A 14776-nucleotide genomic window follows, 5' to 3' on the forward strand; every position below is an offset into this window, starting at 1 on the left:
CAATGTCTAGAAAAAGAGAAACTGGCTTTTTCTTGACATCTAAGAATAAAGTGAATAATTAATAAAGGTATGGATAAATTGATTAATAATGTCTCTAAACACAATACATATTTGATAGAGTTGTGAGTCCATCTGTAAAGCTTGTTGAATAGATACGTATCAAGAAATACTGTGAAATAAGATTACTGCAGTTTATTCTTGAATAATCTTTCTGACCTTCAATCTTATTTTACAGGCTTGCGTTTTTATTAATGTGGTTTTAGTAAATCTTTTAGCATACTTGGTACAATGTCTGCTCTAAGACAAGGCTAAATCTATGTCCAAGAAATAAAAACTGAACTGGAGAGCAGTACGGAGCTCAGGAAAGTTTAGATTGTCTCAGTATCTCAATAAGATTCGACTTCTACACTAGTCTCCCCTATTTTCCTGTTACTTATTCTATATTTTTCTGTGATGGGATTTGAATATAAGCCAATAACTTTCATCAGTAGTTATGACATGGTACTTCTATTTGCACAGGTTTTATTGCTGGATTAGTTTGGAACCTATAAAGCCCCACCCTCCTGAGCAAAAAATGATTCCACCTCGTTGGGATGGGAATCTCCTTTCCCTCCTTCATGTTTTTTTGTGATGGGACCTCTCCTAGTTTCACAGTTCAAGACTTTCAATCTCAAGGAAGAGGTATGGCAAGTCAGTTGGGATAGGAATAGATTTTGTGAGTGTCTTCCCCGTTCTACAGAGGAAAACTGCTTGGCTGTCAGCCGTGTTGCACATGTTCTTCTGAAGACATGCTCTGGTTGGGGAGGATGGCAATGGCCAGATCTGCCTGTGATTGGATGTCTAATACCAAGAAGTTTAATACCAAGGTCCAATATTAGCCTACTGATGCCATACACCCAAGCCATATCTTCCATTATAGTTTTTATTGGTTTTAAAAAAGGTGAGGTTTTGTTCTCTTTGTTCTCTGTTTGCTTGATTTCTCTATATTTATCTTTCAATTGTTTACAAATTCTTTGGGGACAGGTGGGAAAAGGGATGCTATATGGTCGTCTTAAAAAGAGCACATATAGGGGCTTCCCTGGTGGTGCAGTGGTTGAGAGTCTGCCTGCCAATGCAGGGGACACGGGTTCGTGCCCCGGTCTGGGAAGATCCCACATGCCGCGGAGCAGCTGGGCCCATGAGCCATGGCCTCTGAGCCTGCGCATCTGGAGCCTGTGCTCCGCAACGGGAGAGGCCACAGCAGTGAGAAGCCCACGTACGGCAAAAAAAAAAAAAAAAAAAAAAATAGCACATATATTACCTATAATAGAAGAGAATGTAAAAAAAGAATATATGTATATTTATATATGTGTATAACTGAATCACTTTGCTGTATACCTGAAACATTGTAATCAACTATATTTCAATAAAAATTGAAAAAGTTAAAATTAACATAAAAATATTCTTTTAGAAGCATTTCCAATAAAATTTTGCTCCTATGATTCTTGAAAAAAAATAGCACATATGTGATAAGCTTGTGGCTCTCTTTAAAAAATACCTGATATCATAGACAAATACACAAGCGAACAGTGTGGCAATCCTAATATGTTAATTGAAAGACCAAAGTCACTTTTAGAATAAGGCTGTCATTTTAAGTCTTCAAAATCGTATATTCTTTTGAAATCTATTTAAGAAGCCAGAAAGTTCTTTACTTCCCACAGAAGAAAGTCCTCCTATAAAAAAAATACTGTACGGCGTTCTAGATCATTCTTACCCTCAGCAGGAAATTTAGCCTGGATAAGGATTCTAGGAAGATGTCAGCTCCTTTGTTTGAAAACTCATACCTCCCAGAAATGAAGAGGAACAACGTTTTTTCAAGATCAAAGTCCAGATGACTAAAACAAAACAAAACAGGTTCCAATGAAATAAAGCAACAGCAACAAAATGTACACATGAGTTCTGTTAAAGTACAAAGGAGACTAGGAAAGATAAACATTTACTTTAGTAACCCTGTTTTCTCTATACCCCAGATCCCTAACATCACACTCTAATTTTATTTCAGTGAAGAAAAGCATACCCATAGAAGTGACCTCGAACAAAATCTTGGATCCTGGCCTTGTACATGGCATGGAGATTTTGAAACTCATGTACTGCTGAAAATTTCTTAACATTCAAGCCATTTGGAGTAATTACATCTGGAAAAGCAAAGTAAAATCATCACAAAAAAGCTCTTTTGAGAGAGGGTAGCATTGTAAAAAAACAAAACAAAACAGTAGTTTTAAATCTATCAAGTTAGGTGTCTATTAACATTTCTAGTCACTGACTATCATAGAATTGAAAATTCATAAAAGTTTATAATAAATTGCTGACATAGAAAATCAGGACTATCTGACTGAAATAACATTGAATGATGGGTATTATGAAATACACAAATAGCAAAAATAGTCATTGTTAGAGTTTTCATTTATTGATCACTTGCTGTGTACCAGGCACTGCTCTAAACACCTTGCAAGTAACTCATCTAATCCCTGCAACAACCAATAAAGCCAGGGTGCCTATCTGCATTTTCAGAGGCAGAAACTGAGGCACAGAGTTGTCCATAGAATCTGTTCCAGAGCACACGTGTCAGGAGGACCAGTAGCGTCCGTGCGGTCTGCTTCCACCTGTTGTATCTTTAACTGTGCTGTGCACTAAACTACCTCTTGTCATTTTATTTTGGTCAAATGTGTGGGAAGTGTTCTGTCCATATGGAACATTGGGAAAGTAGCCCTTTAGGTCTAATACGTAACTGAGTCTTTCTACCTAGAAGATTTTGTTGCTTGGGCAGGGAGACATTTTTGGTTTTCCAGAATATTGGTCTGTGATAAGAAAGAGAGACACTGCTCAGAGTATATGGTGGAAATCACCTACTGAGTTGAATTCATGGGTTATTGTATTTAGTAGCAGTAAAAACAAAAGGAATAAAAAAATTAGCACATGGCGATGAAGATTTTTGCAGTGGAGATTTGAGCTAGAAGTATAAGTATGCTATCACTTTGAAGAATATTTTACAGTTAACAGATTATTCCCTTGAAATGCTTCCACAAAATCAACCCAGGCTTCTTGGCCATTTGTTGTGAAAAAAAATTTTTAAAGAACTGCTGTTCTTATGATTTTTTACTAAGTAATTGGACATTTGCTACTGATCAGGATAGCGGACAAACTCCTCTTACAATGTATCTCTTTCTATAACATTTATCTCAGGTTTACTTTGAGCCAGACTTTATGGTAGACCCTATTAATTTAATTTTCATTAAACCATATGAAGTAAGTTCTTTTCACTGTCCCCATTTTGCAGATGAAGAAACTGGCCTGCGGAGAGGTCAATTAAGTACAGAGTAACAGAAGTAGGATTTAAAGCCAAGACAGCCTAGCTCCAGTGTCTACATCCTTATTCTCTATGTCAGGCAGCTGCACTGTTCACAAAGATGGAGGAGGCAAGACTGTATATGAATCCCACATTATTATGACTTTAATTCCTCTGGAATTTTCTCACTGCTTCACAAACAATTAAAAACAAAAGATGTGTCTTGACAAATATTGTGTGATATCACTTATATGTGGAATGTAAAATATGACATAAATGAACTCATCCACGAAAGAGAAACAGACTCACAGACATAGAGAACAGAATTGTGGCTGCCAAGGGAGTGGAGGGTGGGGGAAGGACGGGTTGGGAGTTTGGGATTAGCAGACGCAAACTATTATATATAGAATGAATAAACAACAAGGTCCTACTGTACAGCACAGGGAACTATATTCAATATCTTATAATACACCACAATGGAAAAGACTGTGAAAAAGAAGATATAGATATATATATATGAACAACTTTGCCATACAGCAGAAACAAACAATAATACTTCAAGAAAATAAGTTTAAAAAAAAAGATGTGTCTTGAAATTAATTGTCTCAGTTTATTAGCCTAAAGAATTAGGTCAATGAGGTCTTTTAACATCTGTATTTCTAGTGCAGAATAACCTCCCACATAGAGGCCTACATGCAGTGGTATCCAGCACTCCAGGAAAAAGAGAGAGAGAGAGAGAGAAAGATGTTTTATTAGTAGTATTTGCCCATCTCCATGGCGTAAATACTCCCACCATGACTGATTTCAAGCTAATAATGTGAATTCAGAATCGGAAAGAGATACAAAGTAACACCGTTACATACTATTTCCACCGTACAAATGCAGTAGACATAAACGAGAGTATTGATCATGGTAAAATGTAGTAAAATAATTAGGAATTGATGTCTTTTGAGTACTAATTTTGTTTTTAGTATAACATTTAATTGTAAGTTTATATAATTTAATTTTTTTCTTTTATTTAGTTTTTTATACAGCAGGTTCTTGTTAGTCATCCATTTTATCCACATCAGTGGATACATGTCAATCCCAATCTCCCAATTCATCCCATCACCACCACCACCCCCCTGCCACTTGCCCCCCTTTGGTGTCCATACATTTGTTCTCTACATCTGTGCCTCTATTTCTGCCCCGCAAACCTGTTCATCTGTACCATTTTTCTAGGTTCCACATATATGCGTTAATATACGATATTTGTTTTTCTCTTTCTGACTTACTTCATTCTGCATGACACTCTTTGGATCCATCCACGTATCTACAAATGACCTAATTTCATTCCTTTTTATGGCTGAGTAATATTCCATTATATATATGTACCACATCTCCTTTATCCATTCGTCTGTTGATGGACATTTAGGTAGCTTCCATGACCTGGTTATTGTAAATAGTGCTACAATGAACATTGGGGTGTATGTGTCTTTTTTGTGTGTGTGTGGTACGCAGGACTCTCATTGCTGTGGCGTCTCCCGTTGTGGAGCACAGGCTCCGGAAGCGCAGGCCCAGCCGCCATGGATCATGGGCCCAGCCACTCCGCGGCATGTGGGATCTTCCCAGACCGGGGCACGAACCCGTGTCCCCTGTGTCGGCAGGCGAACTCTCAACCACTGCGCCACCAGGGAAGCCCAGAAATTTGATATTCTTAATTACATATAGCTAATCCAGCTCCTTGGATCCTCTCTTTTTTTCTCTAGGTAGTAAAGCACCTGAGTTAAAAAAAGATTTTGTAAATGAAAAACATTGTAGAAACTGAAGAACAACTGCATTGTGGAAACCAGAACTACTCTAGTCTAAAATCTCTTGCTTGGACTCACAGATGTAGAGAACAAATTAGTGGTTACCAATGGGGAGGTGGGAGGGCAATATAGGGGTGGGGGATTGGGAGGTACAAACTCTTGGGTGTAAGAGAGGCTCAAGAATGTGTTATACAATAAGAGGGGGCTTCCATGGTGGCGCAGTGGTTGAGAGTCCGCCTGCCGGTGCAGGGGACATGGGTTCGAGCTCTGGTCTGGGAGGATCCCACATGCCACGGAATGGCTGGGCCCGTGAGCCATGGCCGCTGAGCCTGCGTGTCCGGAGCCTGTGCTCCACAATGGGAGAGGCCACAACAGTGGGAGGCCCGCATACCACACACACACACAAAAAAAGTGGAATATAGCTAATATTTTGTAATAACTGTAAGTGGAAAGTAACCTTTAAAAATTGTATAAATTTTTAAAAAATATTAAAAGAATAAAAATAAATAAAATATCTTGTCTCTAATTGTACTTCACTGTAGTTTAACTTCCTTTGCATCTCATGCAACATAATGGGAAAATGGACACTGCTAACAGCTTCCAAGGGGACATTTCTGTTATACAAGAGTGCATTCAAACAGACTCATCTGTTTAGACTCCTTCTTATGAGAGCATTCTGATTGGTCCAGCTTATGTCAGATGTCTACCTCTGGACCAATCAGCTGTGGTCAGGTGACAGTGTCATGTCTTATGAACATGCCTCTTGGCCTAGCAACCTCTGGATGGGTCTGGGGATAGTTCCCAGAAAAACTTACAAGAAAATCTTGGGAGAAGTAAAACAACAGGTTTCTACTAAACAGGACCAATGAGGCGATGTTCTAAGATGCAGGACTAGGGTAGTATCGCTCACATTTCTGATATTTTCTGGACTTTCCTTTTCTTAAAATAGAAAAATCAACTCAGCTTGTTTACACACAGGAAGTCATTATGACAACCCGGTTCAGAACTAGGGCATTTTAAGCATAGACTATTTGACAAGCACAGATTGTACACTACCATGTTCCAGATATAGCTTAGTGTTCAACAAAGCTACTGAAAATGAGAATTAAAATATGTGTAAAGGGGCTTCCCTGGTGGCGCAGTGGTTGAGAGTCCGCCTGCCGATGCAGGGGATACGGGTTCGTGCCCCGGTCCGGGAAAATCCCACATGCCACAGAGCGGCTGGGCCCGTGAGCCATGGCCGCTGGGTCTGCACGTCCGGAGCCTGTGCTCCGCAACAGGAGAGGCCACAACAGTGAGAGGCCCGCCTACCGCAAAAAAAAAAAAAAAAAAAAAGTGTAAAGATTTGAGTGGTAATAGTGAATGCAATTTTTCCTCTTATTATTATTTTACACATTTTTGTTTCAAACAAAATTCTCATAGATCGGTGACAAACGCAGGGATAATAATTACCAGGCTTTCTCTTCAGCATGTGTTCTGCCTCTATTGCTGTTATTTCAGAAACAGTGGTGAATACATGAGCACAATGGACTGAGGCACGCTCCATGCAATACCGGTGATAAATCTGCCTTTCCCCAGCCTCTTTGTCTATGTTAAACTGTGAACACAAAACAAAACACACGCACATACACATTTGCTTACACCGATCTTTCTACACGAGCAAAACAAAATCACATATTTCTCATATTGTTTTTCCTCAAGGCTGTGTGAAATTTTATGATCACAAAAGAAATAATGGTAAATTTCTATTAAACCCATTACTAAAGCACATAGCTACTTACGCTTACAAAAAGTGCTGTTTACTTCATTTGTGCTTCTAAACTTCCATTTAACCCCCTACGTAAATGATATTTCCCCTTTGCTATAATCATAGAGAATTCTTGATTTTTTTGGCATTTTAATTATCCTTTTACTTATTTTATAAATGTTGAGCTAATTCCTTTCCCCAAGGTCTTTATCATATTTTTTCCATAAGCAATGAAACAAAGCTGACATTAAACTTGATACTGAAAGTAAGGATAAGTATTATCCTTCCTATTCACTAAAGGAAACCTGACAAAGAGAAAAGACAAATGCTTTTCCATGCTATATAAGTCCCAACACCGTGAAACTTCAAGGAGTGTACAGTTACTTTAATTAGATGGTGTGTTAGATGGTGTAATCATCCATTATTCTGGGTATCTTAACTTTAAAAAAAAAAAGCCAAATCCCCAACAGTTACTTAACACAGTTAGCAACCGTTGCGGGCTTTTGCCATTTTGCTTAGTTACTGAATGTTATGTCTCTATAGCTGCATATGAAACTAGCAGTGTCTAAGACAAAAAAGTATATAAAGTTTCTGGCATTGTATTAGTAGGGTGCTTTTTGTAATAAAGATTATTAGAAGCTCAAGTCTATATATCAGACACTTCTAAGAGCGATATCATTTTTAATCCTCATAAACCAGAGACATATTTTTTGTCTTCATCTTACAGAGGGGAAAATGGAAACTTTTAGGGGTTAAGAAACTGGCCCAAGGTCACATTCCTATTAAGTATCTTAGCAGAGCCTTAAATTGATCCCAAATCAGTCTGACTCCACACCTGGGCTCTTGCCTGCTTTTATATCAAGTAGATTCCAGCTCAATCAACATGGCAATCCCAATAACAACTGCACCATATAGAGGAATGTACTAAAAGAGACTCATTAGATGATTCTAGAGATTACAACAGGGACATTCCTAGAGCATTCTTTCTTGACTGTAATATTTGCAACCATCTCTCTGAAAATGTCTGAATCAAGACTCTATATGGCATGCTTAGATCAGCTCTATATGGCTGGTCTCATTCATTCAACCAAATCTCTCATTCAGCCTACATTTGGTTTAGTAATTTACATACTTTTGTTGCTTTCAAAGAGCTTATGAATGAGAAAGCAGGTAAAAATTGGGCAGAAATGAATAAGTGTCTGAGTAAGGTACAGGATCAGAGAGGGTCTGATTCATCCTGGCTGAGGAGAGAGAAAAGTATCTCATATTTATGCAAGTGTTCATATTGTCAATATCACCTCTAGAATGTACGATTTTCAAGGGCAAGGAACATGACTTATTAATCTTTGTATTTCTAAGTTGATTAGATAAATAAAATGACATTTGGACTGAGGCATGAAAGTTTAATTTGGGGAAAGGTTATTTTGGACTGAAAAATTTAGTTGCCCCAAAGAACAAATATATAAAGTCAAACTGTATGTGCAGAAAATAGCAGGACATCTGATGTGACTATAGCATTGGGTGTAGAATGTAGGACACATAATAGAGAGACATCCTGGTAATAGGACCAGATCCCAGAAGTCCTTGAAGACAAGGCTAGAAATTCAGCCTTTGTCCTGGATACAATGGCAAGCACTGAAAGGGCTCAGTTAGAGGTATGGTAAAGACATAGTCTATGTTTGAGAAAAATAACTCTGGAATGAAATGTTTCCTATTTCATTAAGTTTGGGGAAAATTAAATGAGTTAACACATATCAAATGTTTAGAAAAGTGTCTGGCATATGGAAAGGGCTCAATAATTTCAGCTATTGTTATTATTTAGTAGTAGTGTTGTTGTTATTGTAGAGAATAGTGATTTCACATAGGGGTAGCACTTAACATTTGAATACTATTTAGAGGTGAGAAGATAGGATTCCTAAATGAGGAAACCAAGTATGCAAAAATACAGGGAGAGGATAGCAGAGGCCTTGCGATCCCCTATAATTGAAGTTGACCAGCTCAAAACTTGGTCAGAGGAAAGAGTTAAAATCCACCAAACAGGGCTTCCCTGGTGGTGCAGTGGTTGAGAGTCCGCCTGCCGATGCAGGGGACACGGGTTTGTGCCCCGGTCCGGGAGGATCCCACATGCCACGGAGCGGCTGGGCCCGTGAGCCATGGCTGCTGAGCCTGCGCGTCCAGACCCTGTGCTCCGCAACGGGAGAGGCCACAGGAGTGAGAGGCCCGCGAACCCAGAAAAAAAAAAAAAATCCACCAAACAATTGTCTATGGCTTTCTTCACCATTTTCTAATCCAAAACAGCCCTGTCCTCACATTCCCATCTATGAAATCCCATTGCTATCAAGAAAAGAGAGGCCAAAACATAAGAAAACTAACGCCCATCCCCCTTTTATTTAAAGCATTAGGTATCTAGTCATTATCATTGAGGAGACGATTGACCAATGGCAGGACCGATAAGAATGAATTTTGAAATATCTTCGTGGAGAGTCTCAGAAAATTCATACGCTGGCTGAAAATAGTTGCAATGCTATTTTAACTAATGCATTTAAGCCAAAACATAAACAAACATCAAGGTCCTTATAAATCGGCTATTAACCAAAAATGTTTTCAGTTAATATCTTTGAGTAAAATAGTTCTAATCTTTCTGCTTTTATCAAAGTTAAATGCTTTCATCCTTGTTCTCATTTTCCCCCGATGTCTACTTGCCTGAGTCCGAGCTCACTGAAACTGACTGTGGATCCTGTACCAAAGACTAATTTATGACTCATTTCTTACGTTGAACTTTTAAAAACTTTTCATACATATAATTTGGTGTTTTGCTGTTTCACTGAATTTCTAAACCTACTGTGAGCATTGGAAGGTCTGCTGTAGAAGTTGATATGGGGGCCTTTCCTGTGAATAATGATTATGAGTTTTTAACTTAAAACCTAGTTCTTAATTACTTGTTATTTATTTACTAGTCACTGCTGAGCAGGACTTCTTACTAGAGAGATGGGCTGGGGTCTGACTAAGCTTCCATATTTCAACAAGTGAGGGGTTTAAGCTAGGGAGATATATAATCATATTTGAAGATAGTGTGATATAAACACTGACCTTTTACTGAACAGATACAGTTGTAATATATAACTATATATTATAATGGTTTTGTTCCTTAAAAACGATGAATAAAATCTGATGAATATTATTGGTTGTTTTTATTAATTGTTTATACAATGCTCTTAAGTATTCTGCTGTGAAATATTTGATATGCCTCTGTAATATTTTCTCTTTCACAAAAATCAAAGTCCGCTCTTCTCCAGAAAACATGGTGGTTGAGTTTATCACAGATCATGGTTTGCCCTTATTAGTCTACCATTAGGAAATCTCCCTGATCTCCTGACTTTTTGAATTCCTTGGTGACTTTATTTTAAATATACATCTAATGTTTACAATTTGACCTTCAGATTCAGCTGGCCTTTTTATAGGCAAGCTCTCCTTAGGACTATTCATTGCTTTGCAAAGGTTAAAGTTTGTCTGAAAGAAATTTCCTGAGCTCAAAATGTCTCTGAGATGATAGTATACTTTTCTGCTCTCATTTTCTGAGTAGTATTATTCATATGTTACAAACACACACAAACATACACACACTCACACAAGCATGCATTCTGTTTCATAGAATTCTAGAACTTTTTTAAACTGGGGGAGTCTTTAGAAATCAACTTTCCAACTTCCTAATGTTCCTGATAGTGGAACAGAACCCTAAAATACTAAATTGACTTAATTGGCAACATAGATACCAAATCTGCAAAACTCCTGACTTTACGGTACTCAAATGCTTGATCACTATTACTGACAGGATGATGTGAGAAACGTACTTTTATTAATCTGATTGAACTGATGGAAAATAGAAGAAAGAAGTCAAAACTGAATGACTTTGGGTCATAGAATAAGGCAGTCTTCTAAGATAAGCAAACCCAACTGTTTAGTCACCAAGGATCCACATCCCTGTTTTTTCTTTTCTTCAGAGATATATTTCTTACGCGTAGATCTTTTCATTCATCTTTTTTTCATTATCTTGTACTAATTTCATCTTAATACTCTCCACATTTATTTTGTTTCATTTATTCTTTTATTTTCTTTTTAAACTTTTTTAAAAATTAATTTATTTTTGGCTGTGTTGGGTGTTCGTTACTGTGCACGGGCTTTCTTTAGTTGCGGCAAGTGGGGGCTACTCTTCGTTGTGGTGTGCGGGCTTCTCATTGTGGTGGCTTCTCTTGTTGCGGAGCACGGGCTCTAGGCCAGCGGGCTTCAGTAGTTGTGGCATGCAGGCTCAGTAGTTGTGGCTCATGGGCTCTAGAGCACAGGCTCAGTAGTTGCGGTGCACGGGCTTAGTTGCTTCGCAGCATGTGGGATCTTCCCAGACCAGGGCTCGAACCCGTGTCCCCTGCATTGGCAGGCGGATTCTTAACCACGGCGCCACCAAGGAAGCCCCACATCCCTGTCTTTGATAACTGTTTTACTAGACCCCCACAAAGCTCCACCTATAACTCACTGCAGAGTCACAGCAGAAATCTGACCTTTGCTCACTTGAAGGGTGGAGGAAGTAAGGCTCATAGAACAAGTTGATGGCTAGATTCCCTGCCATGCACCTGCCACTCAGATCTGTGTGCAGATCCAGGGTCCTCAGAGCATTTTCCAAGCTTCAGAGTAGACAGAAGCCTGACCTCACATCCTCAGTGTCTGACTCCCACAAGATCTCTTTGGATCTTGGGTCTATTGCTCCAAAGTGGACAGCCATCTGGCCTCTCCCTGCTACACTCTACTGCACTCTGAACAAAGTTAAACTATATGAGCTCTCAGTCACCTCAGGGGAGGCTTTGTCATGAATATTGATTGGTTAAAAGGGCATTTCTCCCATCTGGATGACAGATGAAAGACAAAGGTCAATATATCCCATCCTTCAGCTTCAAGGATCGGAAAGAAAGGTGGTGAGGGGAGAAGGTGAAGGACTAATTACCTTATCAAGATGGTTGTAGAAATCGATGTTTGCTGCACAGAGATACCTCCCAAGCAGTGTGGCGTGAGTGGTAAAGACTGTAGCAATCGGAAGTTTCCGAGCTCGAGAAAGAATCAGTCCAGTCCCAGCCTGCCATTCATGGAATTGGACAATGATGTGTTTCCCATCGGCATGATCTGTCACCTATACCAGAAAAGAAGCTTTTAGAAAAGTTGGTGGTGTAGTTTGATCTTGCTCATGGCCCATAGCATAAGGAAAGTTATCATGCCTGTAAATTTTAGCACAATTTAAAGGGATCTAAAGATAAAGCAGGCAGATTTAGCAAATATAACGGTTTTATAGAATTTAGCTGCATGTTCATAAAGCCCATATATGTTTATGGCATAATCCTCTCTTTCAATATGGATCAAATTTATTTTTGTATCCACAGAGGGGACTCCTGAATAAATGCACAGTAGGCACTCAATAAATATTCATTAAATGGATGAATGAATAATAGCAATATTATCCTTGAAGATTCACTGAGCTGCTGAATTAGTTGGGACCACCCACTTACAAGCTTCTATTTAATAAACAATAAATGACTTCATGTTTTGAGTCAGTCTCATTTGGACTTTCTGTTCCTTGAAGCCAAAAACATTTGAAATGATATACTATTATTTTAAGAATTTGGAACTAGGGAAAGAGATTAATAACTTGCTTAGAATCAAATAGAAATTTAATAACACACTGAAGATCCAGGTCTAATTCTAACACTAGTCAGGGCACCAGTTTCTTAACCTAAAAGTTACTTTGTTTCACTAAAAATATAGCTACCATATGATCCAGCAATCCCACTCCTGGGCATATATCCAGAGAAAACCATAATTCGAAAAGATACATGCACCCCAATGTTCATTGCAACACTATTTACAGTAGCCAAGACATGGAAGCAACCTAAACGTCCATCGACAGAGGAATGGATAAAGAAGATGTGGTATACATATACAATGGAATATTACTCAGCTATAAAAAAAGAATGAAATATTTCCATTTGCAGCAACATGGATGGACCTAGAGAATATCATACTAACTGAAGTAAGTCAAAGAGAGAAAGACAAATATTATATGATATCACTTATATGTGGAATCTGAAAAATAATACAAATGAATTTATTTACAAAACAGAAACAGACCCACAGACATAGAAAACAAACTTATGGTTACCAAAGGGTTGAAAGGAGGGATAAATTAGGAATATGGAATTAACAGATACACACTACCATATATAAAATAGATAAACAACAAGGATTTACTGTGTAGCACAGGTAACTATATTAGTATCTTATAATAACCTTTAATGGAAATATATAAATATATATATAACTCAATCAATTTGCTGTATACCTGAAACTAATGCAATATTTAAATCAACTGCACTTCAATAAAAAATGTTACTTTGTTTCACCCTTACAAAAAATTAATATTTACATTCCACTCCCCTTAATGACTGTTTCCCTAGTGGGGGAGTAGCATCGATAATGAAAAACACCTGTGTTCAAGGAGCCTGCCCAGAGAATTGGGAAGTCTGGAGAGTTAACCTAAGGCAGCGGTTCTCATACCTAGGGTACATCAGAATCACCTGGAAGGCTTGACATGCACTCACGTGTGGGTGCTCTTGGAGGCTGGCCTCAGCCCTCGGGCAGTTGGCAGAGGAAGAGTTGGTTTCAGCAAGTGATGTTAAACAAGCCTGCATCTATCTGTCATTAGGCCAGATCCTGTCAGCAGCCTCACTCTTCTTCTCCTATGGTGTCACCAAGACAAAGCAATAGGACCACCCCTTCACTTCCCCTTCACCTCAAAGCAGCCCTTTATGGCTGTTGGACTGACTTCATCAGAAAGATGTTATACTGGTCAAGGGGACACACTCCCAACATACAGTTCTGTGATTTGTCCTTAGACCACAGTCCCACTTTGCTAGGGATGCTCTTCATTCTCCGATTTTTAAGTGAGGCATAATCATCTTGAGGTAATAAAAGGAATATGAAGAAATCCTACTGCCATGCTTTCAGGAATTGAGTACAGGCTTGGCTCATTTAACAAGGACAGATTTCCAATGCTCTTGGGTTTTTTTTACATCTATGGACTATTTCACTGCTGTGGACTCCTTAGCAACTGCTGAGACCACTTCAGCCTTTAGCAAATGATTAAAAGATCTAAGAGCCACTGAAGTCACACAAGCACTCACACATAAACAAAATCAAAGATTTCAGGCCATTTTCTACTCCCATGATGCTAGAACTCAACTACATAGTGCATGATGTATACTGTTTTTTCTTGCATATATGTTGAATATTATCTACGTAACAGGGAATATAATTGGGTGTTTTATCCACATCATTCTAGTTGAACCTGACATGAGGTAAATATTAATAAGCATTATTATCACCCTGTTCCAAAAGCTGGTATTTAGCTACGGGAAGGCTTAATGTTTTCTCAGATTCCTTTGAAATGTTTTAGGACAATTAATAATGGCATCATCTCAAAATTGGCTTAAAGTTTAGAGGATCATGGCTGGGCACAGAGAGCAACTGTGCTTCTCCTCTGTTGTACGACTCTACAGTAAACAGTACCTCTTTCAAGAACCAGGCAGTTAGTGATCCAAATATCAGCATTTCATTGGCTTCCTGGTCATGATAAGGGATACCAACATTGCATGCTTCCCAGAGGTCACCTTTCCACTTGTCCAGGTTCCAAGCCGAATAGCCTATGTCAAAGAGCACCACGTAAGGACTCCCTTCTATGAGCCATCTTCCAAAGTGCACCTGCCATAAAAGAACACACAGCCATGGAGTAATATTAGGCAAGGGAGAACAATGTATTTGGGTTTAGAAGCTAAAAACTGTATTTAGAACTCAAAAGCAGATCACACAAGCCATATA

The 14776-nt window shown here is 38.6% G+C and overlaps 1 protein-coding gene across 1 annotated transcript in view; it reads right to left on the reverse strand.

Moving 5' to 3' along the window:
* Positions 1 to 14776, reverse strand: part of GYS2 (glycogen synthase 2) — a 51699-nt gene that overhangs the window by 22654 nt on the left and 14269 nt on the right. Inside the window, exons 3-7 of the mRNA XM_060112544.1 lie at positions 14468 to 14659; positions 11856 to 12038; positions 6568 to 6712; positions 2057 to 2174; positions 1754 to 1874 (exon numbers count right to left, since the gene is read on the reverse strand). Coding sequence (XP_059968527.1) covers positions 1754 to 1874; positions 2057 to 2174; positions 6568 to 6712; positions 11856 to 12038; positions 14468 to 14659 — 759 coding nt within the window. The remainder of the gene's footprint in view (positions 1 to 1753; positions 1875 to 2056; positions 2175 to 6567; positions 6713 to 11855; positions 12039 to 14467; positions 14660 to 14776) is intronic.

This window comes from Mesoplodon densirostris, chromosome 11 (genome assembly GCF_025265405.1).
Source record: "Mesoplodon densirostris isolate mMesDen1 chromosome 11, mMesDen1 primary haplotype, whole genome shotgun sequence".
NCBI classification, from domain to species: domain Eukaryota; kingdom Metazoa; phylum Chordata; class Mammalia; order Artiodactyla; family Ziphiidae; genus Mesoplodon; species Mesoplodon densirostris.